General features: G+C 38.8%; 1 protein-coding gene across 2 annotated transcripts in view; it reads left to right on the forward strand.

The window, feature by feature from the left end:
* The window catches only part of KLHL14 (kelch like family member 14), a 67,454-nt gene extending 41,472 nt beyond the window's left edge, over window positions 1-25,982 (forward strand). For both annotated transcript variants that reach the window (XM_072152003.1, XM_072152004.1), the window contains exons 4-10: window positions 12,915-13,004; window positions 15,821-15,899; window positions 17,207-17,397; window positions 18,064-18,222; window positions 19,854-20,011; window positions 20,871-25,149; window positions 25,221-25,982. In XM_072152003.1, coding sequence (XP_072008104.1) covers window positions 12,915-13,004; window positions 15,821-15,899; window positions 17,207-17,397; window positions 18,064-18,222; window positions 19,854-20,011; window positions 20,871-21,011 — 818 coding nt within the window. In that variant the 3' untranslated portion in view covers window positions 21,012-25,149; window positions 25,221-25,982. The remainder of the gene's footprint in view (window positions 1-12,914; window positions 13,005-15,820; window positions 15,900-17,206; window positions 17,398-18,063; window positions 18,223-19,853; window positions 20,012-20,870; window positions 25,150-25,220) is intronic.
* Window positions 25,983-27,385: the final 1,403 nt, after the last annotated feature.

Below are 27,385 nucleotides of genomic sequence, written 5' to 3' on the forward strand. Positions count from 1 at the left end.
CATACAGCTGCCCATTGGAGAGAGGAGTGCGTCACAGTCGTACATATGTCGAGCAAGCTCTATCTTTTTCCCCAGCATGGTGAGCAATACATCCATTTAAATAGATGGACGTATTGTCCATTGAAATGCATATGGCCATATGCTACCTGTAACAAAACGGTATGGTATGGGGAGCATCCAACTGAAAAAAAAGATCATGTGAAATTCCCAACACATGCACACTTGATTTGGCCAAGCATTTATGTATTTTCAAGTGGAGATCTTTTGCTGCCATACCACTGGTGTAATTGTTGTAAATTCTAATTATCCAATTTCTTTTACCTTTCTATTTTCATTTATTAATAAAATCTAGGGTACGATTGTGAGCATTTTGAAGTCATGGTGTGGCCATGATGGTTCATAATGGGGTTATCATGTGCCTGTGAATGTGACAATTACCACAGTATTCCATTAATTCATTACAAACTGAGTTTTATAGCAACTGCTATTTCAGAACATTCAATAAATAATCGGGATTCCTGTGGTAGTTGCCAGTAATCGGTGGCTCCGTGACCACATCATGGCTACTTCCTAACCGCTTGATGACCAAATCATGACCGTATTATGACCACGCCATATAGTTATAACCTTAAGCACTTGACTTGTAGTCTCTTTCTGAAGCTTTCATGTTACACATTTCCAAACAATCTCAATTTCGGGTTTGTGAATCCAAAAAAACATTTTACTGATTTCATTTGGGAAAAAATCCCCATCCACTGTATTGTCTGTGATATCTTCAATATTTTTTTACCTGCATTGCTGCAGACATGTGTGTAGTAGATGATCATCAATAATTTGGAAGGTTTTCTGCAGTTTTTTTCAGTATCCACAATTCTGTAAAATCAAAATAATTGCCACATTGTTTGAGCAGAAAACGATTTTGGATAGAAGTGTCCATATAGTATACAAAAAAGAACAAAGAAAACAAACTTCTAATTGCATAGTAAATTTGCTCATCCATTGTTAAACGCAACAAAGCACAATTCATAAAATTTCACCATTCTCAGCATTAAGCTACGTAGCACCATTACGGTCTGTAAGCAAAATGCATCATTTAGTGTGCAAAATTTAATTTACATAGTCCATGCTAGCAAGATTCAGCAAATAGAAGCAAATTTGCCACTGACTGAGTACAGTTTCTTATTTAAAGAAACAAGCACAACCAAGCAACTTCCCCTCACCATTATGGATACATGAATAAAATACATTGGAGCATTTACATAATTTATTTAAAAGGTATTTAAATATATTCTTTAATTTGATAAATGGGGTGCAGCATGGCCAAAGCAAAGCATAGGTTATGCCCCAGTTATATCTCATGGTAGCTGCTTCATAGCAACACAAAAGCCCCACCTCACCTTTTATTTATTGAAAATTTATTTTCCTCCAACCATAATAAGGTGTAATAAAGTAGCACAACAATTATACTAAATTTAAAGAAACAGACGCGGTCTAGATCACTCTGGTAAAACACTTTGGAACCCAATTATAATACAGGGCACATTTACATACCTGGGCCCTGGAGGACACCAAAAGTGCATTGTCCTATATCATGCGCTCGATATCCTGCATGTGTCATTTCCCCGCTCAGGTCCGATAGAGTTCACCATCTTTTTAGTGGTGCATCTAAGTGCATTGGCTGCGACACAATTTGAAAGGTAAATCCCACGCTCAGTCCGAATCAGTCGGATTGTCCGACGGCACGCACCCTGAATTGTTTCGCCTGGAAGCCAGCGCAGCACCAAAATCCCAGCACAGACACTTCCTAAATACCTGTGCAAGCCACGTAATCCCCGAAAACGGTGCACAGTCCGACGAAATTGAGTAGCGCGACACTTAGTAAATGAGTCTCACTGTGTTAGGCTCAGTTCACACCTGCATGTGGCAGGTTCCATTCCCCCTACTGCTATGATGTAGCACCGCACCCAGCATCATTTTGTAATCTATTTTAACAGAATTGTAACAAAATGCAACTGTCCTAACATGGAAGTCAGTGAGGAACGAAAGATTCACCTTATGTTCTTAGTTTCCTTTAGACTCTTCTTAAACTGAGAGTGTACGAGAACCCTCAGGGAAGGTGTGAACTGAGGCTAATACTGTCAGAGATTAGAACAGCATCAACAAGATGCAGAAGCACAAAATGTATCACAATGGATTAGGGTCCAAGACATGTTAGCCACTTATCTATTACATACTGTACAATGAACTATAGTACAATACCATACACAAGAGATGTGGTGCATTTTAAATATCCTGCTTCCTCTTCTACACCTTTGTCAGATCCATCCAGCGAGCTGTAAAAAGTGTCCAAAATTACAAAACAAACCTGATGGCATTTATGGCACTTTTTGGTGCAATTTCAAACAAAATTTTTGCAGTAAATTTCCTCCATTTAATTCTCGCAAATCTCAATGTATGTGACAACACTAGATCTCAACAGGTAAATGATGAACGGAGGAGGAACATATAATGGCAGGAACATGGCAGGATTTTATGGGATTCCCAATAATCTTGAGTGTATGTTCTTCTGATATACTAGATGCCACTTCTCCTGTGAAATACATGGACATATAGAAACTTATATGAGCTCTAGGTAAATTCAGATAATTCCAATGATTACAATATCTATGCAGAACAACTTGGATCAGAGACCTCTATTACTGACTTACAAAGCCTTATCAGTGAATTTTGAAAACCTCTTACCCTCTTATAGTATATTTTCTCCTTTGGTTGATAGCTGAATAAAACCTTTAAATTAGCAGCACATACAACTTCAGCAAATACTGAATAAACACTTTAAACTTAGCAATATTACGAAACTGGGAAATACTGCAGTGCAAATCTCACAAAATATGTCATATTCACATATTGGAATAAGTACAAATACTTCTCCACCTCTTCTTCCAGAATAATTGTACCATATTCATAAATTTTTTTTACAAAGTTATAATATTAGCAAATCCCCCAGAATATTTAGAAGCATCAGGCGATGAAATTATGTTCAATTATTGTTGTGATAAAACAAACTCTACATTTTTCTATGTTACTGCTGGTAGAATCAAGAGGCGAGAGGAAGGTATGTCATCTAGTGGTGAAAAGAGGTAATGCATCTGAGGACAGGAAAAGGCTTATTATACTATGCTTTTTGTTTACTTCCACTAAAGGTGCTAAAATGTATGTTTTTATGTTTGTGATATATGGGTATTATTTGTATTAAGGATCTGGTAAGTTGAAGTCTATTCTGGAGAATAGCTCCCATCCCTTGCATGAGACTGTGGTGGCATTGGGGAGCACATTCAGTGACCGACTGCTTCACCCCAAGTGTGAGAGGGAGCGTTATCGTAAGTCATTCCTCCCCGCTGCCATCAGGCTGTTTAACAAACAGTCTTTTTATCCCCCCTCTTTCTTTTTGTTCATTTATCCCTAATATTATTGTTGTCATAGTTTGTACTTCACTCTCTGTACCCTCTCTGCTGCTGTAACACTGTGAATTTCCCCACTGTGGGACTAATAAAGGATTATCTTATCTTAAATGCTGAGTTTTATAAGCTTATACATAAAACAACCTCTGTCCCATTTCCCCTACTACTTTAGAATCCTTTCTGTAAGTGAGAATAGAAAGTCAAATAGGTAGCCCAGTGTTTTTAAAGAACTCTTAGTGATTTATTTTTCAACTTTCCAAGTTTCACTTTTTAAAAAAATTCCTTAAATTTATCAGTTATCATTCTGACCACTAAGTGTATGTGTATATTACATGTACACTCACCGGCCACTTTATTAGGTACACCATGCTAGTAACGGGTTGGACCCCCTTTTGCCTTCAGAACTGCCTCAATTCTTCGTGGCATAGATTCAACAAGGTGCTGGAAGCATTCCTCAGAGATTTTGGTCCATATTGACATGATGGCATCACACAGTTGCCGCAGATTTGTCGGCTGCACATCCATGATGCGAATCTCCACATCCCAAAGATGCTCTATTGGATTGAGATCTGGTGACTGTGGAGGCCATTTGAGTACAGTGACCTCATTGTCATGTTCAAGAAACCAGTCTGAGATCATTCCAGCTTTACGACATGGCACATTATCCTGCTGAAAGTAGCCATCAGATGTTGGGTACATTGTGGTCATAAAGGGATGGACATGGTCAGCAACAATACTCAGGTAGGCTCTGGCGTTGCAACGATGCTCAATTGGTACCAAGGGGCCCAAAGAGTGCCAAGAAAATATTCCCCACACCATGACACCACCACCACCAGCCTGAACCGTTGATACAAGGCAGGATGGATCCATGTCGCAGCAGAAATCGAGACTCATCAGACCAGGCAACGTTTTTCCAATCTTCTACTCTCCAATTTCGATGAGCTTGTGCAAATTGTAGCCTCAGTTTCCTGTTCTTAGCTGAAAGGAGTGGCACCCGGTGTGGTCTTCTGCTGCTGTAGCCCATCTGCCTCAAAGTTCGACGTACTATGAGTTCAGAGATGTTCTTCTGCCTACCTTGGTTGTAACGGGTGGCGATTTGAGTCACTGTTGCCTTTCTATCAGCTCGAACCAGTCTGCCCATTCTCCTCTGACCTCTGGCATCAACAAGACATTTCCGCCCACAGAACTGCCGCTCACTGGATGTTTTTTCTTTTTTGGACCATTCTCTGTAAACCCTAGAGATGGTTGTGCGTGAAAATCCCAGTAGATCAGCAGTTTCTGAAATACTCAGACCAGCCCTTCTGGCACCAACAACCATGCCACGTTCAAAGGAACTCAAATCACCTTTCTTCCCCATACTGATGCTCGGTTTGAACTGCAGTAGATTGTCTTGACCATGTCTACATGCCTAAATGCACTGAGTTGCCGCCATGTGATTGGCTGATTAGAAATTAAGTGTTAACGAGCAGTTGGACAGGTGTACCTAATAAAGTGGTGAGTGTATATGTGTGATACTACTATTGTATGTCTTTGTTTATGCTGCTGTCATAGTTACATAGTAAGTGGGACACCAATTAGTAGGGTGTTACAGTAATCTAGACGAGAGTCTATCAGAGTGACAATTAGCACTTTAAAGGTTTAAATTGCAAGATATGGGCAGATTCTAGAAATGTTTTTATGGCGCATGCATCAAGAATGTGCAAGTGATTGAATATATGATGCAAAGGATAGGTCCGAGTCCAGGACAACTTCAAGACAGTGGGCCTGCTGCCTCCGCCAATGGTGATCTCACAGAGAGAGATGGAGTTGTCAAGGTCGGGTCGGTTAGTAGACGGTGGAAAGGCAAGAAGTTCCATTTTGGAACTACATACATATATTTATAGCATTGGTCCGAAAAGTCACAGATTTTGTATATTGTCCGTACTTATCTCAATAAAATTACACTCAGCATCAGAAAGAAGTGCTTGGATTATATTTTTGTTTTACTATATTAGTGGTGGGTAGCCTAATGCATCAGCACCCACTCCCCTCTTTTTATTGAGGTGTGACCATGCAAAGTGTACAAATGTCTCACATTTGTCTCACAATTGCGCAAAGAGTTTCCAAAACTTTTCACTTTACCTAGTTAGGCCATATTTATCTAGATTAATGTCGCTTATTATTTATGCGCAAATTCACTTCCGTCCACTCCTGGCGTAGGATAAGCTTAGAAAAGAGTTGCACATCTTTTTTTTCGACTTTTTACCAAATATTCTGCAATCCATGGAACATGTCATGTCTATGATAAACCTGACACACAAAAAGCTCCAGAGATTATTTTTAAAAAATCTGTCACACGTTGTATGGCTAAATCCTCCCTGTATATTCCAAAAGAAAAGTATGTTACTATGACAAAGGTTTCTAATGAGCAAAAATACAGCTATTCTAGGGGACAACAATCATTTCTATTAGGGTGCCAAATGATAAGCCAAAATGTAGAACCTACTTGTTGCTAATGGGTTTATATTCATCATCATGCTTGTTGAGTTTATTACACATGGATTGTCCACTTTCTTTCACACTTTTGATAGGTCATTTATCTCATTATGTCAGTGTAAGTAATAAGCATTACTCCGGACCTTTCTGCTAGGTCTCCGATGGCTGCGGTTACATAAGCTCCATGTACAGCAATACGCAGTCTGGAGTGATCTATTATAAAGAGGCGGCACGAGAATTTAAATCTGTTTTGAAAGAGCCTCTCCCCTACTCTTTTACTCCTTCCTGGTAAAGTGACCTTTTTAAATGGAGGGAAGTGGGCCTAGATGACAGTCTTGATGAATGCGGTCATGTTCACTCAATAAAATAAGGCCCAGTGCATTTGAGGATAAATCAGTGGAATGTACAGCCCCACCTGTCTGTCTCCATCACTCATTTCCACTGTCACTTTCACAGTGCCTGATGGATCACAGTTGCTGTAAAATTAGACAGCCTTTAATCTCATTTCATCCTGATTAGCTTCTCTTTACCCTTTCCCTCTAACTCACTGACTGACACGCTAGAAACTCATACGGTGTGCTATGTTTCAGGACAGATTACAAAACTTACCATTAACACCTTCTCTGCTGGAGAGCAGCATGTCCCATAAATGTGCATTGTTTATATCCAAATTCTCTAGCATCAAAAACAATTTAAATGTGCGTCTATATGTGCACATACCCAATACTATAGCATCACCAAAGCTTATTACCTAATCTACTGTTTAGTAACATGCCACATACAGTGGGTATGGAAAGTATTTAGAACCCTTTAAATTTCCACTATTTCATTGCAGACAATTGGTTTCATCATAAAAGCTCTTTTTTGGCTCATTAACGTATACTCTGCCCAGAAAAAAACAGAAATAGATATTTTTGCTAATTTATTAAAATAGAAAAAAACTGAAATATCACATGGTCATCAGTATTCAGCCCCTTTGCTGTGACACTCATATTTAACCCACATACTGACCGTTTCCTTCTAAACCTCCTTGAGATGGTTCTACTACCTCATTGTCCAACTGTGTTTAATTAAATGGATTGGACTTGATTAGGAAAGGCACACACCTGTCTATATAAGAGCTCACAGCTCACAATGCATGTCAGAGCAAATGAGAAACATGACTCCTAAGGATCTGCCCATGTTGCGCAGAGACAGAAGGTTCGTAAATGCACAATGGCCTCCATAATCCTTAAATGCAGTGTGGGACCACTACAACTCTTCCTCAACCTGGCCATCCAGCCAAACTAAGGAATTGTGGGAGAAGAGACTTGGTGAGAGAGGTAAAGAAGAACCCCAATATCACTGGGGCTGAGCTCCAGAGATGTAGTATGGAGATGGGAGAATATTGCTATAGCCCTTCGCAAGTAGGGGCTTTATGGCACAGTATTGAGTATTTGAGCTAGCCATGAGTCTCCTTGGGAATGATGCAACAAGTTTTTCACACCTGGATTTGGGGATCCTCTGCCATTCTCCCTTGCAGATCCTCTCCAGTTCCCTCAGGTAGACATCATTCCATTACTAGTCACAAATGAGATCTACTTTGTAGGGTAAAAATTAAAGACAAATTTGGCGCAAATTAATCAGATATGCAACAATTCAAAAACGCATTTGCTAAGGCAGAACGAGATGCATCATAAATCACAAGCCAAAAAAAAAGAACAAACCAGGCGCAAAAATAGGCAAACCTGAAATCCACTATGATTAATGTCCCCCATCATGCCTTGTACTTTATTTGGCGTACAAGGCATTAAAAAGTCATAAATCCAGGTGCACATTTAAGGTGAATCACTTAAAACATAATTGTCAGGGCCATCAAAACCTGGTTTGATGGCTGAAGTTTCAATTTGAGTGGTACGCCAGAATTAATAAGAGGGCAAAGCCTCTTAGTAATTCCATTGTGTTGCATAATTAGTTTGCCCCAGTCTTACTATATCTCCCCCGTCCATTCTGCTTGAGTTTTAATGCTATGGGCTATCTATAACATGCAGCACCATACTGGAAGAGAGCCAAGGCGATCCAGATTCAATATTCAATAATGCATGCATCACACTGACAAGTGGTAAAGTAGATCGTACGATACTGGTGGAGGTTTGGGACTCCCATGGGCGTTTCCGAACAAATTTTTAAAAATTAGTTTGAACCTAAATTTTAACAGGTCTCTCCATCACTAAATATAACATGACTTTGCAAAAGAAAGTGTATTAAGAGGCAACATATGTAGGGTCATTTGAGGGTTGTGTGTAACTAACCGAGTTCAACAACGCCAACTATGTTATGATAGTGTTGGCAATGCTGCATATCGAGGAAGCAGTCGTGGGTTTGATTTTCACATACGGCCAATATATACTGAATTAAATTAGAATAGAAACAGCATCTTTAGCATTTGATCCAATATGCAAAAAAACATATATTTTGACATTCCGGTGTCCATATACTTTTTGGACTATATTTTCAGTTAACTTGAATCATATGTCTTTTTTGCTTGATTTTAATCCTTACATTATTATTTTAATAATTTAAGTGTTTATCATACGTTTCGTTCATATACTGTTATGCAGCCTGTACCTTTGGGTCTTAAAATTGTGTGATGTTTTATTCTGTTCAATCAGATGATAGTTTTACAAACTAAAAAAGTTCAGATAAAAAATTAAAGATTCAAAATATTTCACCATACCACAGTGAGACATATATATGTATATATATATATATATATATATATATATATAGGCAGTCCCCGGGTTACATACAAGATAGGGTCTGTAGGTTTGTTCTTAAATTGAATTTGTATGTAAGTCGGAACTGTATATTTTATCATTGTAATCCGAGACAGAACTTTTTTGGTGTCTGTGACGATTGGATTTTAAAAATGTTGGGTTATCGTTAGAATCAATATTAACACTTAAAGGACACCTGTCATCAGGTCTGTGTCACTAGTCCTGTCACCGCTACCTGTTGGAGCAGCTCACAAGGATCCCATCCCAGCCTTTATCTAGTTATTTCATACATTATTCATTGTAAAATCATCTATTTTTTATCATGTAAATGAGGCTGGTCACATGGTCAGAGGCAGTGATGTCACCCCTGTTACCCCTCCCCTCTCCTCCCCCTGCTCATGTCTGTGTGTAATGTATAGTAAAGCATGGCTAGTGTGCTGACATGCTGCATCCTCCTAATACACAGACATCAGCTACACATGAATCTGACATGTTCTGCTGTAACATGGCTGCAGCCTGGAGCTGCTGTATCTCTCCTAAACACACACACATGCACACACTGTGCTGCAGGGGGCGTGGCCACCAGCACCAGGAAGCACATCATTATACAGCCTCACTCCATTATACAGGCTGTCAGTCAAGCACTGGGGGTGTGGCTGTGCCTCCCACTCATGAATAGAGTGGACAGCTTGAATATGCTAATGCTTCATTGGACATTTCACAGGTCATTTGCATACAGCTTTAGGACCTCATTGCTTAGGTTTACAGGCATGTAGAGGGACAATGAAGGGATAGAGGCAATGCTCTCTAATGGCAGTTTATGAAAATATATTTAGTTTAGGGGGGTTATTTTGCATGACGGGTTCTCTTTAAGCTTCATTACAGACACCAGTGATAACTGTTATAGCTGTTTATTGTAGCCTACGACTAAAGTACAATAAATTACCAATAGCCAGAGGTCTGTTTGTAACTAGGGGTCGTATGTAAGTCGAGTGTTCTTAAGTAGGGGACCGCCTGTATATAATATATTATAAATATTATAATTATATATATATAGATATAATAATATGCACCTACTTAGCAAACGGCAAAAGAAAAATAGTAAAGGCAATGTCAATAAGATAGGGATTAATAATCATCAAACCCTGCATATAGTCAGTTGCCTGAGAAAACCCAGAAATTTCCTTGTTATCAGTTAATAAGACAGTTTCATGCTATATCGATAACATCCTTGCTCTAAAAATGATAAAAACCCGTAATATACAATAGAAAATGTGTGCGAGCTAAAGTTTGATAAATCTTCCTGAAACCCTCGCCAAGTTTGGGAAGCCTGTAGCATCAGAATGATAAAAATTATCATTAAACATTCCATATTGCACTGCTGCATTTCGCAAGAAGGAGATAGTAAATCATGTGAAATGAGAGATATATAACTGAAAAAATTCACATGTGAGTTCGGCTGGCTTTTTTTTTCCTCTTTGGCAGAAGTTTATAGAGAAAGAGCTGGCCCTGTGTCATATTGATTTCCCACTGCACTGGTTTTCTAAGTGCTCTGTTGATCCGTGTCCAGCAATAAATTCCCAGCCTCAACATGCACATCGCTTCCCTCTTTGTCCTCACCTAGATTTAAGGTGTCCATTTGATGAGATGAGCAAGGACATGATTTTCTGACTAATGCTCCAGACACTTTACATGATATGATAGCGGTACATTTGTATGTTTTCCAAAAGGATGGGACATGACATTTATGGACAGGTATAACATAAAGCCTAGGACATGACACTTCTAGGTTGGTTAAACTAATCCAAATAAATTGAAGCATATATTAGCTTGCAGAATTGAAAAGAAATCAGTATGTACAAGATTCCCATGACAACTAGTGGAAGGGAATATGCTTTGTTTCAGGGAAGCGTGATTTCTACATGAACATTTCCCAAAGCAATAAAATAGGGTCATTCTTTATAGGATTTCCCCAACTTGAAAAATGAAACATATACTTCATCTTGCATGGCTTGTAAAATATTCACAAAGAGGACCTTTATATCACTGCTATGTTATGAATAACGTGACTACATTTATGCTTATACAGTGCCACTCTTGACTGTGGGCTGAATCTGGTATGACAACCTGTCCCAAATGATTTGATGTGTATAGTATAATGACTACAGCAAGCATGGGATTTACAAAATAAGTCACATGTATGGTTCCAGTCCAAGCTAATATCTGCATATTCTCCTTCATTTTGAGCCTTTATGTGCTTTATCTAGATACTTGATTTCTCCTCATACTTTCCAGTTAAGTGCCTATTGTACCAGGCTCTCCCCACAAGGGAGCACAGACTGCTATCACATGATGGTTATTGAATGATGGAGATAACCGGGCAGCCTCTTGGCTGTATACTTATCATATCTTAGATTTTGTAGGACAATATAGTGTGGAAGTGATCACACTGTCCTAGCTGCAGGCATAGATTGTACACTTCTAGCTGCCCATGTGATGCTCTCTGGGTAACATAGAAGACATCACACAGGAATCATGATGGTGCAGACAGAAAGTTGTACTGAAGGGGAAATGAAAGCCCATACACTTGGCACTTCTTATATATATCATACAGTCAGAGATGGAATAACTATGGTGTGTTGTTTTAATGATTTTACGGATTCTATTAACCCATGGAATATATTGATGCCGTATGTAAATGTCAAAAAGATGCTCATGTGTAATAATCATAGAGGTAGAATAGTAATTCTTGAATATAAATGATATATATATACAGGAGGTCCCCTACTTAAGGACACCCGACTTACAGACAACCCATAGTTACAGACAGACCCCTGTGCCCACTGTGACCTCTGGGGAAGCTCTCCTAGATGCTTTACTATAGTCCCAGACTGCAATGATCAGCTATAAGATGTCTGTAATGAAGCTTTATTGATAATCCTTGGTCCTATTACAGCAAAAATTTAAAAACTCCAATTGTCACTGGGATAAAAGAAAAAAAATTGTGTAGAACTTCAATCATAAAATATACAGTTTCGACTTACATACAAATTCAACTTAAGAACAAACCTCTGGACCCTATCTTGTATGTAACCCGGGGACTGCCTGTATATGTATGTATATTTTGAGTTTTGATGTTTAGTCATAGGAGTCACATGGAAACTGATCTATGAGATCAGTGTTATACAATAGTACTATAAATGAGAGCTTATTTAGCATGTGATATCACATGGCTGTCTGGATGTGTAGTCTATGCAGAGAATAATCAAATTCATATAATAAATCTAATTTATATAAACTAGTTTCCCATATGAGGACTAATGGGGATTTTGAGTTATACTCAGACAACCTTCCCATAAATCCCTAACAGTACAGAAATAGATTAGTGTCTATGTACACAGTGTTCTCCAATCAATTCTCTACCCCTCACATTGTGATTCTTGGTCGTCAATATACTACAAATATAACATGTAAAATTCACTTTGGGTAATTAGGTTTTTATTCTATTAAAACAATTCACATGACCAATTAGGGCTCATGTTTACCATAGAGAGGGCCCTTTTTGAGCTACAGTGGAAAGCTATCATGTTTATTGTCTACTTGTCTTGCAGGTTCCCATATATAACATGGCTCACCATTCTTTTGAATATCAACCATGAAATACTAGATGTTTCATACACCAGCTACAGGCAGCAGCTCCGAGACTGTAGTCATGTTTACATTTTTGACGTTGCAGTTTAGTAAAAAATTGGAACTCCTTACACCATAGACCGCTATCATGTAAGGAGTTCCCAGCAGTGATGTCAGTCCTTGCCACAAAACTCTGCAAAATGACTATGACCTAGGGCAATCTGCTGCCTGTCTCAGGGGTCATATGCTGAAAGGATTCGTGTCTGATTGAATAACTTGATAAAATTGCCCTATATGACATCATCTGGATAGTTATAAGATTCTGTTATGACATATAATCATGCGAGCTGTCTGCTTATATGAATGAATACAGGAAATCATTGATGTTCATAATATATATTGGAGTATGTTATAGTGTATCTCATAGGACGGCTCTGCTCTATGTTACAACAGTTTGTATTCTTGTCTTATGTAAAGTTTGAGGAGAGTATAACAGTAATGTAACCTCTATATACATACTGTATATTTCAATAGCATAACTATTAAAAGTATATCAGATGTTAATTCACTGGCCTTATTGTATGTTTTTCAGTCATGCCATATAACAGTGCTCACCATTGTGTGGTCGAAGTGGAAAACTTTTTGTTTGTGTTAGGAGGAGAAGATCAATGGAATCCTAATGGTAAGTGTAGAGAGCATCTATTTATAATTGACACACTGCTAAAAGAAGTTATTAGGGATCATAAGACTGGTGACCAAGATAGAGAATTGGCCATCAATATCTGATCAATTGAGGTGTGTTTCCTCACCCCAAAATAAGACCACCTACTGAACATGCATGACACAGGGTATTACAGATCTTTTCCATTCGCTTACGTTTTACAGCCCTTTGATTGGGAATCTCCAGATGTTATTATGACATTGGCGCCTAGGCCAGATCTGCATCACTGTTACCATGCTCCAGGGTGAGTCATAGTCAGGTACATGGTCTAGTGCTAAAGCTATGACAGCATCTAGAGTTCTAGCCCTTTACCCATAATAATAATTATATATATATATATATATATATATATATATATAGCGCCATCAAATTCCATAGCGCTTTACAAATTAAAACCCATTACAGGAAGTCCCGGACTTAAGGACACCCGACTTACACACGAGCCCTAGTTACAGACAGACCTATGGTGAAGCTCACTGGGTGTTTTACTTTAGTCCCAGGCTGCCATTATCCGCTGTAAGGTGTCTGTGATGACGCCTTATTCAGAATCCTTGTCCCCAGGACAGCTAAAAATGTAAAAAAATCTAATTGTCACTGGGACAAAAATATTTTTTTGCCTGGAGCTACAATTATCAAATATGCCAGGTCCGACCTGAAGAATCTCAGGGGCTATATATATATATACACTCACCGGCCACTTTATTAGGCCCTTTTGCCTTCAACAAGGTGCTGGAAGCATTCCTCAGAGATTTTGGTCCATATTGACATGATGGCATCACACAGTTGCCGCAGATTTGTCGGCTGCACATCCATGATGCGAATCTCCCGTTCCACCACATCCCAAAGATGCTCTATTGGATTGAGATCTGGTGACTGTGGAGGCCATTTGAGTACAGCGAACTCATTGTCATGTTCAAGAAACCAGTCTGAGATGATTCCAGCTTTATGACATGGCGCATTATCCTGCTCAAAGTAGCCATCAGATGTTGGGTACATTGTGGTCATAAAGGGATGGACATGGTCAGCAACAATACTCAGGTTGGCTGTGGCGTTGCAACGATGCTCAATTGGTACCAAGGGGCCCATAGAGTGCCAAGAAAATATTCCCCACACCATGACACCACCACCACCAGCCTGAACCGTTGATACAAGGCAGGATGGATCCATGCTTTCATGTTGTTGACGCCAAATTCTGACCCTACCATCCGAATGTCGCAGCAGAAATCGAGACTCATCAGACCAGGCAACGTTTTTCCAATCTTCTACTCTCCAATTTCGATGAGCTTGTGCAAATTGTAGCCTCAGTTTCCTGTTCTTAGCTGAAAGGAGTGGCACCCGGTGTGGTCTTCTGCTGCTGTAGCCCATCTGCCTCAAAGTTCGACGTACTGTACATTCAGAGATGCTCTTCTGCCTACCTTGGTTGTAACGGGTGGCGATTTGAGTCACTGTTGCCTTTCTATCAGCTCGAACCAGTCTGCCCATTCTCCTCTGACCTCTGGCATCAACAAGGCATTTCCGCCCACAGAACTGCCGCTCACTGGATGTTTTTTCTTTTTCGGACCATTCTCGGTTTGAGCTGCAGGAGATTGTCTTGACCATGTCTACATGCCTAAATGCACTGAGTTGCCGCCATGTGATTGGCTGATTAGAAATTAAATGTTAATGAGCAGTTGGAAAGGTGTACCTAATAAAGTGGCCGGTGAGTGTATATATATATATATATATATATTACTGTCCACACAGGCTGGATGCATTGAACCACCCCACACTTAAGTAATAATACAGATACACACAGTGGCAGCCAAGCTTTGATCATTCATTGTGACCATTATGTATGGTATATTCATCCTACAGGGTTAAACATATTGTTGCACCATTGCTAGACCATGCACTGATATTTTATTCATCTATTCTACTTGTATAATCTAAAATGATGGCAATACAGGGAAACATCAGCCCCAGATATTACATTTAAATAATCTTACTTTAATAAATGAAATCCGTCCAAAGACATGAAAAAGTTATCAGACCATGTTAAATTGCAGTGCATCCTAATGCTGGGCTGAGTAATTCTGAAAGTGCAAAATACATTAATATTTAAAAGTGTTGACTCAGAAAGAAAAAAGCCAAAAAGAAATATGAACACTTGAAATACTTTAAGCTGAATGTAAAGGGAAAAAATGCAGAGAGCAATGGAATGGAGAATGTGACCTCTGAAGATGGTAGAAATAACTGTACATGATCTATCTATCTATCTATCTATCTAAAATTCAAGAAAAAATAGCAGCACAGTCACTTTGAAAAAATTGAACTATGGGTGCTATCCTGCACACTCCCCATGCAGAGTCCACGAAGTATAAAGATGAAAAAACGGCAGCACTCCATATAGTGAAAAGAAATGTGGTTTTTATTCCACCTCGTGCGACGTTTCGGCTGTTTCCCAGCCAGGGCTTGACAAAGGCTGGGAAACAGCCGAAACGTCGCACGAGGTGGAATAAAAACCACATTTCTTTTCACTATATGGAGTGCTGCCGTTTTTTCATCTTTATCTATCTATCTATCTGTACATTAATAGATGCTGATGGATTGGACTATTGAATTTCCCCCCCTGCGCAATCACACCAAACCCATAAAAATCCCATATACTTACGGTACAACTCCCAGCATGCCATGGCAGCCGTTCTTAATGCTGGGAGTAGTAGATTTGCAAGTGATAATTTATAATTTTCAGTGAATAAAAAGGACATAAGAATAAATAAATATCTGTTCTTTTGCAGGAAAACATAGTACAAATTTTGTCAGTCGCTATGACCCACGTTTTAACAGCTGGATCCAGCTCCCACCAATGCAGGAGAGGTAAGGGCATGCTTTGTTGTCATTACACAGGATCTGTCCTCTCTTTTCATGTTATGTACATAAATTGACAACTGGGTGTTACCATTTCTCATGTCCCTAGACAGTCCTGGGTTGTCACTGATTGGACAGCGGCAGACAACCCTAACCGGAAACAACGTTGTCAATATATTTGTAATCTTCTGGAAGAATACAAGAGGATCGGCACAGGATATTGTTATTTCATGGGGATCACTATTAGAATCCCCTGGCATCATTTCTTCAATGTTTTTTCCTATGGTGCTCATCATGAGATTTGTCTGTGTCTTTGACACGTATGCCATTGTCTTTACCTGTTGCTTTGATCATCTTTGGAGGCTTTGGCAAAGGGTAGCAAGACCTTGGGCCAGAAAAGAGAATGCTATTTTATGCAAATGTGACCTCTGGCTCTAAGCCTTAATCCATCGTGTGCATAAACTTTACCAGTCACATAGTACAACCACAGTACAGAGAAAAAAGCTATAAGGTGGTCCCTGATTTAAGTACACCCGACTTACAGACGACCCCTAGTTACAGATGGACCTCTCTGCCCACTGTGACCTCTGGTGAAGGTCTCTAGATGCTTTACTTTAGTCCCAGGCTGCAATGATGAGCTGTAAATCAAATTGTCACTGTGACAAAAAAAAATGGTCACCACATCAATAAATGGGAGCTGTTCTGCTGTAGCCTGGTCTGACCACTACACAGAGAACGGAGCTATCTGCCTCCTGTAAAGCATCTGTTTATCAGCTGATGATAACAATTGATCTATGGGGGAGGGGGGCTGGGTGTTAGGCCCCCACCAACACGATAGATGCAGTCCTCCTCATTCAGATATTGATGGTCTATCCTGGCAAACATCTTAACATTCACTATATAAAACACTTAAAAAAATAAACATATCCATGAAAAGAATTACCAATACTTTATCTGAAACTCCCATGTCTGTCTACACACATAAAAGTGTTATTTTTTTTTTACAATTTAACTGAAAGGGAAAAAGAAAGCTAATTGAAGAAATTTTTGATGATGTGCTTCTTTTAGTAAATTGGAAACAATGACCCTTGAAGGACCATAAGGATAGTGAATGTCAAGATAATTTATAATTGTTAAGATATCTTCTTTAACTTTCTCTTTGTCATTTAGTCTTTGGCAACGCACAAAATTGTACCTCGGGCAGAGAAAACATGTTACGGCTATAATAATCGGGGTTTACTGAGTTACCATTAGTATAAAATGCATAGATAAAGTAGCCCATAGTTACAAATGCTGTTTGCACTTATTTTTTCCAGGAGGGCCAGTTTCTATGCCTGTCGATTGGATAAGCATCTGTATGTCATTGGAGGAAGAAATGAAACCGGCTACTTGTCTAGCGTTGAATGCTACAACCTTGAGACAAATGAGTGGTGCTATGTGTCCTCCTTACCACAGCCGCTGGCTGCTCATGCGGGAGCCGTGCACAATGGGAAGATATACATATCTGGTATGATGGAAACCATAAACTCTGAACTAGCATATGTACATATGTGATGATCTAATAATACTAATAGTCATTCGGGAACACTGTCATATGTTTCAGTTTATCTCTAATTAGATTTGACACTACATAAAACAAGATAGGGCCCATAATGTAGACAGGAATGTTGCATCACATCAGTGAATACTAGTTTACTATGTTGAATTGAACCCATAGGAGGGCCATTATCATGGCTTGATACCCCCATACCCCATGGTCAGGCCTTGTCATAAATTAGGTGAACGGTCTTGCTTCACTTGACTCCAGTGGGGGACTGTAGAAGCATTCACAGCAGTTTTCTGGCGTAAAAGCTGTTGAAGCTGATGGTGGTCGAACGCTCGGTCTTTGTCTCCACTCTTTCCACAACCCCTTTTTGGAAAGGGGTGATGGTTGTGAAAACCCAGAGGTTTGCCTGTTTTCTAAGCCAAAAAGGACATGCTACATGCACCCCACCATTGCGTAATTACGTAATTGCGTAATCTCTACATGTAAAATTAAAAAAAAGATAGATAGATGTAACTATGTACTATACAATGCAAAAATACTACACAAAAAATATGTTGCAACATGAACAAAGGTTAATCACAACTAGATTGATTTGAGCAAAGTAGTAATTATGTGTGCAATCCATAGGTGGTGTTCATAACGGTGAATACGTCCAGTGGTTGTATTGTTATGATCCGGTCATGGATGTTTGGGCTCGGAAGCAAGATATGAACACAAAGAGAGCAATTCATGCCTTAGCTGTAATGAATGATCGTCTATATGCAATTGGTGGAAACCATTTAAAAGGTCAGTCATATTTTATATTTAATAGTAAGGCCTTTTTTCATTTTATTAAAAAAGCATCAGAATTTAATTGATAAATGTACAATTGTGTCTATTAGTTATAGTAATATATTCACTATGCTGTTACTACACATACAATACGATACGTTAGCACATACTTTTCTCATTTTAAGAGTTTACTACTGTTGGTAAGAATAGTGTACCTCATTGAGTGCAGATTTTCAGCATACAATTTCTTAATCATGTTGTGATGTTCACGTGCCACGTCAGTGGCGTAGAAGCCCTGAAATAATTGCGAATGCTAGCATATTGCTAGCACTTTCGATTATTTAGCCCAATCCAACACCTTTACGTCAGTGGGCCGTGCAGAGGGTGTGTCCACCTGGGAGTGGGATGGCACGGACCGCACGAGCGCCGGCGTATGATAAATATACTCCAATATTTGTATGTAGCTGTTGCTGCACAGTGTTGCCTAGAGGACTTTACTGGCATCCTAATCCGAAAAAAAGAGACCAAGTGCTCTATCTGCATAGAGCTTGTATTTGATGACAACATCTGTAAACTGCAATAGAACATGCTGGCGATACATGGATAGATAGGTTAGTGGATCCATCGGCTTCTACTGAAGTGTTTTGAAGACAGATCTGTGATGTATTTTTTGCAGCCTTGTTAATAGAAGCATGCTGCCCTGCCTCTCTATGGTTTACACATTGGAATAACCACTAAAAGCATAGTGTGGCTTAAAGGGAACCTGTCACCAGGCAAACCGCTATTAAACCACAAAAAGTACCTTATATGTCCGGTTGCCTGTGTGCTGGACATGTCTTTATAAATTGCCAATGTTGCCTGCAGCCAGAAAAACTAACTTATATCAATGGTCTGCTTCCGCTTATGGTGCGGTTATGCAAAGAAGCGGCTTGAGGGCCGGCACCTGCTTGACTGCTGTGCCCAGAACCCACTCCCTTTACTGGAAGTGAAACATGGATATAAGCTCCTTTTTCTGGCTGCAGGCAGCGTTGGCACTTTACAAAGACATGTCCAGCCCACAGGCAACCGGACATATGAGGTACTTTTTGTGGTTTGATAGCAATTTGCCTGGTGACACATTCCCTTTAATAAGTCTCTGCAGTATGTGAACCAGCAGACGAAACATGGGGCTCAGCCTCAGCTGTCTGACACATAGTCGATTGGCATTTGCTGGAACAGATATTGAAATAGAAGAGTGCCATAAAAAGGATAGAAAATCCTGGAAATATTGGAAATACTCTGAGGATTCTTTCACTATGCATTTTATATTGTCTGTATGTCTCCATTGTGCACATTGATAGTTACCAAAGCGTAACTATTATAAAAACATATCTAAATATATTAGGTGGAATTTGTTTTTATTGGGTTACTTTATGGAATATTGCAGTCTACTGCTCTGTCATATCACAAAAATGTATAGAGATATATACTGGCCCAACCCTAGCGTAGATTCCACTCCATCAGGTAAATGATACACATGGATACATTTATTGAGTGCGCTCAGTATTAACGCCGTTTTGGTTGGGAAATTTCTACCAAACTACAACCACCATTGGTCTTATTGTGCTATTATCAAAGGCATTCAACTTAGATTTTGTGTTATTTAGGTTTCTCACACTTGGACGTCATGCTGGTGGAGTGTTATGATCCAAAAGCAGACCAGTGGAATATTCTACAGACCCCAATTCTAGAGGGACGCAGTGGCCCGGGATGTGCAGTACTAGATGATCGGTTTTATCTAGTTGGGGGCTACAGCTGGAGTATGGTAAGCCTAGGAAATTACTAATAAAATATGATCACTCACCTTTCCTTCGCTTATCTTGTTACCGTTGGTCTCTACTTCCTGGGCTGGTCTCAAGACAACAGGAAATACCTGCAAATTCCCTTTTAGCAGACATTACCTGTTTGTCAAGATGGGACCAGGAAGCAAAGGCCAGCTTTGAAAAGGTAAGCATTGGCATGACAATGATGGGAATCGGTGAAATGGGGAATACGTTTAATAAAAAAAAATTAAGCCCATATAGCCAAGAGATAGTGGGGCACATTTACTAAGGGTCCGTTTTCCGTGTTCACTGGGTTTTTTGGCGCGCGTAATCAGATTTTGGCGCAATAGTGCCAACTTTCATGCGACACAAATTGGGGTCGTTGCCGTCGGACTACCCGACTGATTCGGACTAAGTGCAGGATTTAACATTCAAAATAGTGTCGCAAGCCATGCACTTACATGCACCAGGAAGAAGATGGTGAACTCCGGCGGACCTCAGCAGGGAAGCAGGAAATTGGACGCACAATCTTAGTGAATCGTGGCAGCTCCGGATCCTCGTCGGACAACGTCCTTTGGGGATCGTGGGGAACGGGGGGGGGGGGTGTTAAGTAAATGTGCCCCAATGTTTTTTCAGAATTAGTGTGCTTTTGTGCTAGCAGTTATCAATATGTCACCCTCTACAAATCACTGCTATAACATAGTTTCATGGATAGGACAATTTATTATCATATGGAGGCCTCATTTATAAAAATTCTGTAACTAAAAAAGCAACCAATAAAAGCTGAGATCTGATGAAGAAATAATTATCGGCAATGTATTTCTCAAACAGATGTGTTAATAAAGTTTCCTTATGTTTTAGGGGGCCTACAAATCATCAACTATTTGCTATAGTCCTGAGAAGGCCAGCTGGACAGAATTGGAGGGAGATGTTGCGGAGCCCCTTGCTGGTCCAGCATGTGCCACTGTCATCCTACCAGCTTGTGTCCCCTACAACAAATAGCAGCTACAGTGGCAAGGACATTGTAACATTACAAAGACTCATTTTCTTTGAAAATAATTTTCTTCCTTTTAAAGGGTTGTACAAGCATTAGAGAAATGAACAATGTCTTAAAGATTTATCAGCACTAGGAGTTGCTATGAAGCTGGCAAAGCTACTTAATCAACAAGTAATTTACAAAACAGGGAGATTTATAACCGAGCAATGGCTACAGAGATGTCTGTACCAATGTAATATAATTCTGCAACTGGTAGATAGTGACCCTTTTAGGGGTTTAAATACCCAGTGTGAATACCAGCTGAACCCACAAGATGTGTTATTATTCTAAAGGATAAACTGTTTGTTTTAAGCACATTTGTTTGGATGGGGATATCTTTAACTCCTCAAATATGAGACTTCTTAGTGTGAGAAGAATAGTTATTATATCAAATTAATCACATAAATCATGTCCAGGGGCGTAACTAGGAGGGCCCCATAGCAGACTACTAAATGGGGCCCACTTCCCCCATAAAAAATGTACACATTTGTATACTTACACAGCATATACACAAATACAACATAGGCATACATACATTAAATACACACCATATACACATACAGCATATACACATATGTACAGTATATATGCACCACACACACATAAACACTGAATACTGCAGATTCTGGGGCCCCCTGACACTGTGGGCCCCATAGCAGCTGCTATGGCTCCTACCACGATAGTTACATCCCTGATCATGTCTTCTGAGACAGGGGCCTGTGAATCCTATAGACATTATATAGTCCCCTCAATCACTTTACAATCATTCAATCATTGATTGAAGTTATTTGATACATGAAGTGGTAACATCAAATTAGGGATAATAATGTTATACAATTTTAATTCTAATAGCATCATGTAAAACACTTTTACTGTGTTCGTCATTAGATGTGATGCGAGAGTTGAGATTTTCTTGGCACATCTTATAACTGGAGAACAGGCAATGACGAACCCACCGATATGTCATCAGTGTCCATTCAGGGGGCTTCCTGCTGATTGTACCACACCAATCACTAGATCACAGTGGCAATAGCGTTATAATAATGCTAATCCACTTTGAATGCAGTCGCCATACATGGCCATAATGGATGCAATGTCTTTGTATTTGGGTTATCTTGGGATCATTCTGTAAATAGGCAGCCAAGAAGACAGTGAAAGTGGCTTACATTATGGCTAATGCCATTCTCAATAAATGGAGATGGTATAATGTTGTACCCATATACATACAATAATGAATGGGAGCAAAGATGATCATGGTCTGGAAGTTATCCAAAAATTTTAAAAAAGGCTATATATAAGGAAAAGAAGAACAGTGATTGATTAAAGGGACTAATATTACATTTACTCAAAGGTTTCAAATTATCTGTAATACATGACATAGAAGAGTTTTGTAGGTAAGATGAACACATGTACACAATCAAGAGGGAACAGAATTTCTCTGAGAATAAGTGATCATCAGATGTGTCCAGACTTTCAATAATTGGATATTTATAGGTTTTCATATGGATAGGCCAATAATACATTACTATATCTCTGAATGTCTTATTTAAAAACAAAAAAAAAGTTATTGTTATAAATTAAGCCTACAAGCACTGAAATGTGGCTGATCCTTATATGTGCCAGGAATCCTCTTCCAAGTGCTCTTTTGTTTTCATGGACCTATTCATTTTGGTCAAGTAAAATGGGCTCGTATGTGCGATGTGCATGCACTATTTCTATAGGGATCACAGACCCTACACAGCCACAAACATGTAGTCTTACAATTATAATATAATTACAATAATTTTTCAAAAAATATTTACAATCTTTTCCTATACCATGAGAAGGAGATGGATGATATCACACAGCGAATTACAGAATATACTAGCATTGCTGGTAACAATATAAAATCATATAAAGCAAGTGTGTGACCCATCATTCATGATATATATACAGTACATATGTCAATCCTTTGTTACCTGTGCAGCTTATTCCATATTTTTCCTGTCCGATTCCTATTCATGTGTTCTTTCTTTTGCTAACTTATTGAATTCCCTTTGACTTTCATCTCAGACAATGATCTACTGGCATCTGTTCTTGATGTACTGCATTTTATTATGTGCATAAAAGTGCAAAGGGCCCTTCCTTTTTACAATTACAGAGTATAATCAGTTTTACCTACAGGGTTCTACATGCACTCACATTTTACAGGTTGAAGGAAAAATATAATTTAATAGGCAGACAACCATGAAGTATTAATAGGTTCAACATCAGGATGTAATCTGAATGTCAGCCGTGCATTCTACTGAATCAACCTCTATGTTCATTTTACTCCTTTGTGTGCCAAGAAGATCTGATTGTAAATTATCTTAAGGACACAGGTTCATCACATAATGAACCAATCACTTGTGTGAAGAAACTGTCTTGTTATGTGCTCGCGCAACTACTTTTTACTGTGGTCTCCTGCTTCAACCTATCAACAATATTCTTGTCCTAATGCGAGATACATGAAAGGGTTAAACTAACCGAAACATGAGAAATTATTCTCTTGTCAATTTTATCTTTGTGTGAACTGGTCATATGGCAGCGAAGTGCTAGTTTATTATACAGTGGTACATTTAAAGAGTTAAATAGATTACCTATTCACAATATAAGTCTATGATCAGTGGAGGTCCAATCACTAAGACCCCCATTAGTCCTAAACGAAGACTAATTCTTTTGTTTTCATTTTGTGGGGTTTTTTTAGTTGCCCTTATTCTCATACTGAATGACTGATATAGGAATTGTTCAACTTCTAACATTAAATCCTCCACATATCCCTATAGGGATCTAATCTGTGACACAGAGGTCAAAACATCCGGCTTTGGGACAGAACTCACTCTTTTTAAATCTCATTTGATACTGTGGAAAAAAATGAAAACTATTGGACAACAGTATGATATATTTTAGCAGTATTTTTATATTTGAGGGTGTTCTTCATAACTCAGTATAGTATACAGTATCACTGCCCATGTAATATACATATGTTTAGTATATTCAACCCTTACTTTATGTAATACATAAGTTATTATAAAATATACAGTTCCGACTTGCATACAAATTCAACTTAAGTACAAACCTAAAGAACCTATCCTGTACATAACCCGGGGACTGTCTGTATATAGGCGAGATGGATTAATATGGGGCACCAATCTCATCTGAGGTGCAGGGTGCCTAAAGTTCATCCACAAGCACAATCCTGTAGATGGTTCGGGCAATGGCTAACAACGTAACCCATTCAAATGTGGCTTTGTGTTCTTCCACCTAAAAATTAGAGATGTGGTAGACATTTTGATAAATGAGGCACAACTGATTTATATGTACAGATGTTTGCACATTGACATTTAATGGTCTGATTGGAGGCATCTGATCTCTAAAATCCTACTGTTCATGAGAAGAGGAGGATCATTGCCCGATTCAAACAGAGCACCAGACAAAGCATGAACACTGCTGCTCTATTATTAATCTGTGGGACTGCTGGAGATAGCAAGCCCAGCTCATGTCTATCTACAGCAGTGCCATAGAGTGAATGTGGAGGCAGGCGGCATGCTAATGAGACCTACACGATCTTCAGTTATTCGGATATTTGTTTTTCAAGGATGTGTGATGTCCGTGTTCTCCACCAGACTACATGATCCTACTAATATTACATCATTTGCTCCATAATTAAACAGTTCCTCACATCACATTCCTGTTGCTTTACTTGCATAAAATAACATGATCATGAACTTGTACTTCTATGGACTAATGTAGGGTTGAGACCTTCTAATATTGTTAAATCTATAATTGACTTAAAGGGGAACCTGTCATCAGGAGCCCTTTTCCTGGCTCCCCCATGTCCCTGTAGAGAATAGTGTACACATTGCCAAAAAGTTTTTATAGTAAAACGGGCTTTTCCAAAAAAAGTTAGATCAAAATTTACCTTTCTGTATGCAGAGCTGTGTCTCTAGTCACATGAGAATGGCCAGTGAGGAATGGAACAGACATGTATGATGTCCTGAGGAGGGAAGTGATGGGGAAGAAGATATGAGGGACATGGGAAGTTTTTTATTTGAAATCGATGTATGACGGAGCGGTATCCCAAGGGTGGGTGGGGCCACTAGGAACAAAGCTCCGCATACAGAAAGGTAAACTTTGATATAACTTATCTTTTTTAGGAAACAGACAGTTTTACTATAAAAACTCTTATGGCAATGTGTACCCCCTTTCTCTATGGGAACATGGGGGAGCCTGAAAAAGGGCTCCTGATGACAGGTTCCCTATAACATTACAATCTCTGCCCAATAATGTCATTAGCATTTTGGGAGATTTTTCCATTCTTTACAAAAAAATGGAATTTGTAATAGAGCTGCTTCAAGTTGCACAAAATTACTGCCCCATAATAGGAATACAATCTAAATATTTGCAGTGTTTAAATACCCCATTTATGATTCATGTAAAGTCTAATCTATGTTGTTTTTGTATTAAGTGGTGATACAAAAAAAATACTTTTTTTTTATTCCAAGGACTCCAATTTCCTTGTAAAATAAGACATTGGTAAAATAGATTATTTTTTTTTTCCATTGGAAGAAAACTGCAAAAGCAATTTGCACCGGCACAAAGTGAGGCATTCCTGCTTAGTATTAAAATTGTTGGAAGACTTGTTTCGGAACAATTTACGGCAGCTGTCACCTGACTTGTCTAATGAAATGTGCAATCTTCTGAATTCTAACTTTAAAAGGCTATTTGTTGTCCTTTGAATGGTTCCTTTTTTACCATGGTAATTTAAAGCTTTCTATCTTTCAAGAAGGCATGACCAAGGAAAGCCGTGTTATTGAACAAATCATAAAAAGGATGTAAATTTTGTACAGTATCAGAATGTATAAATTGAGCTTGCTTGTAGGAAGAAAACTTTAAATAAAACTTTATGTAAAAATTAATCTCGTGGTGTTTCATTTTTTTCTTTCTTCTTAGTGTCAAGATATGCTCCTGCTCTCCAATAGCCGTGTTCCCACAATTCCTCTGGGTAAAGTACATCCACAGTAGCCTTGAGGTAGAACTTCCTTTGGGAAGAATGGTACAGATTTGATAATGTATGAACAAAAAGGGAGCTTTAATCAATGTACAGTAAGCTACTATATAGACTGATCAGTCATACCAATTAAATCAATGAATAATACTGATTAACTTAAGACAATGGCACTTTTGGGATATATTAGGCAGTGAACATTAATTTCTTGAGATTTATATGTGGGAAGCAGGAAAATGAGAATTTGAGCTACTTTCAAAGGGATTTTTTTGTTAACTTTTTTTTAACAAGGGACAAATGGCAGAACATCTACAAAATGGCATTCCTTATGGGGTTTTCCTAGTATGCAGTGGTTAGTTAGTACCCTACAACATACAGTGGGTATAAAAAGTATTACCATCCTATTACATTTTTCACTGCAGCCAATTTGCTCATTAATGTACACACTGCACCCCATCTTGAGAGAGAAGGAACAGAAACGTAGATATTTTTGCTAGTTTATAGAACATAAGTATTCAGACCCTAGGCTCAAAAACTGCTTCTACTTAATACTGAGAAAATACAGCCATGAGTCTTTTGGGGAATGATGCAACAAGTTTTCCAGTAATTGTTGCCTTTGTGGAACTTTCTTCCATCTCCCTACTGCATCTCTGGAGCTCAACCACAGTGATCTTGGGGTACTTCTTTACCTTTCTCACTAAGGCTCTTCTCCCACAATTGCTTAGTCTGAAGTTTGAGTGCTGCAGAATTTCTTTTCTAACCTTGACCAGATCTGTACCTTTCCACAATTCTGTCTCTGAGCTGCTTGGGGAGATCCTTAGACCTCATGATTCTCATGTGCTCTAACATGCATTGTGAGCTGTGAGGTCTTTTATAGACAAGTGTGTCCCTTTCCAAATCAAGTCCAATCAGTTTAACTACACACAACTGGACTCCAATGAAAAAGTAGAACCATGTCAAGAAAGATCAGAAGAAAATGGACAGCATGTGAGTTAAATATGAGTGTCACAGAAAAGGGTCTGAATATGATATTTCAGTTTTCCTAGTTTAATAAATTAGCAAAAATATCTACATTTCAGGTTTTTTTCCTGTCAAGATGGGGTGCAGAGCATACATTTATTAGCAAAAAAAGAACTTTTTTGATCTTTTCAATTTGCAAAGAGTGAAAAATCTAAAGGGGTCTGAATACTTTCCATACCTACTGTAGCTTCTATTATGCATTTGTTTGGTGCTGTAGTCATTTTCTAATGTTAAATGTGTTTGTTGTGTTAAAGTTTTTTGTCTTCTTACTTTAGAAAGCATTTAAGTCCATAT

The sequence above is a fragment of the Engystomops pustulosus genome, chromosome 5, assembly GCF_040894005.1.
Source record: "Engystomops pustulosus chromosome 5, aEngPut4.maternal, whole genome shotgun sequence".
NCBI lineage: Eukaryota > Metazoa > Chordata > Amphibia > Anura > Leptodactylidae > Engystomops > Engystomops pustulosus.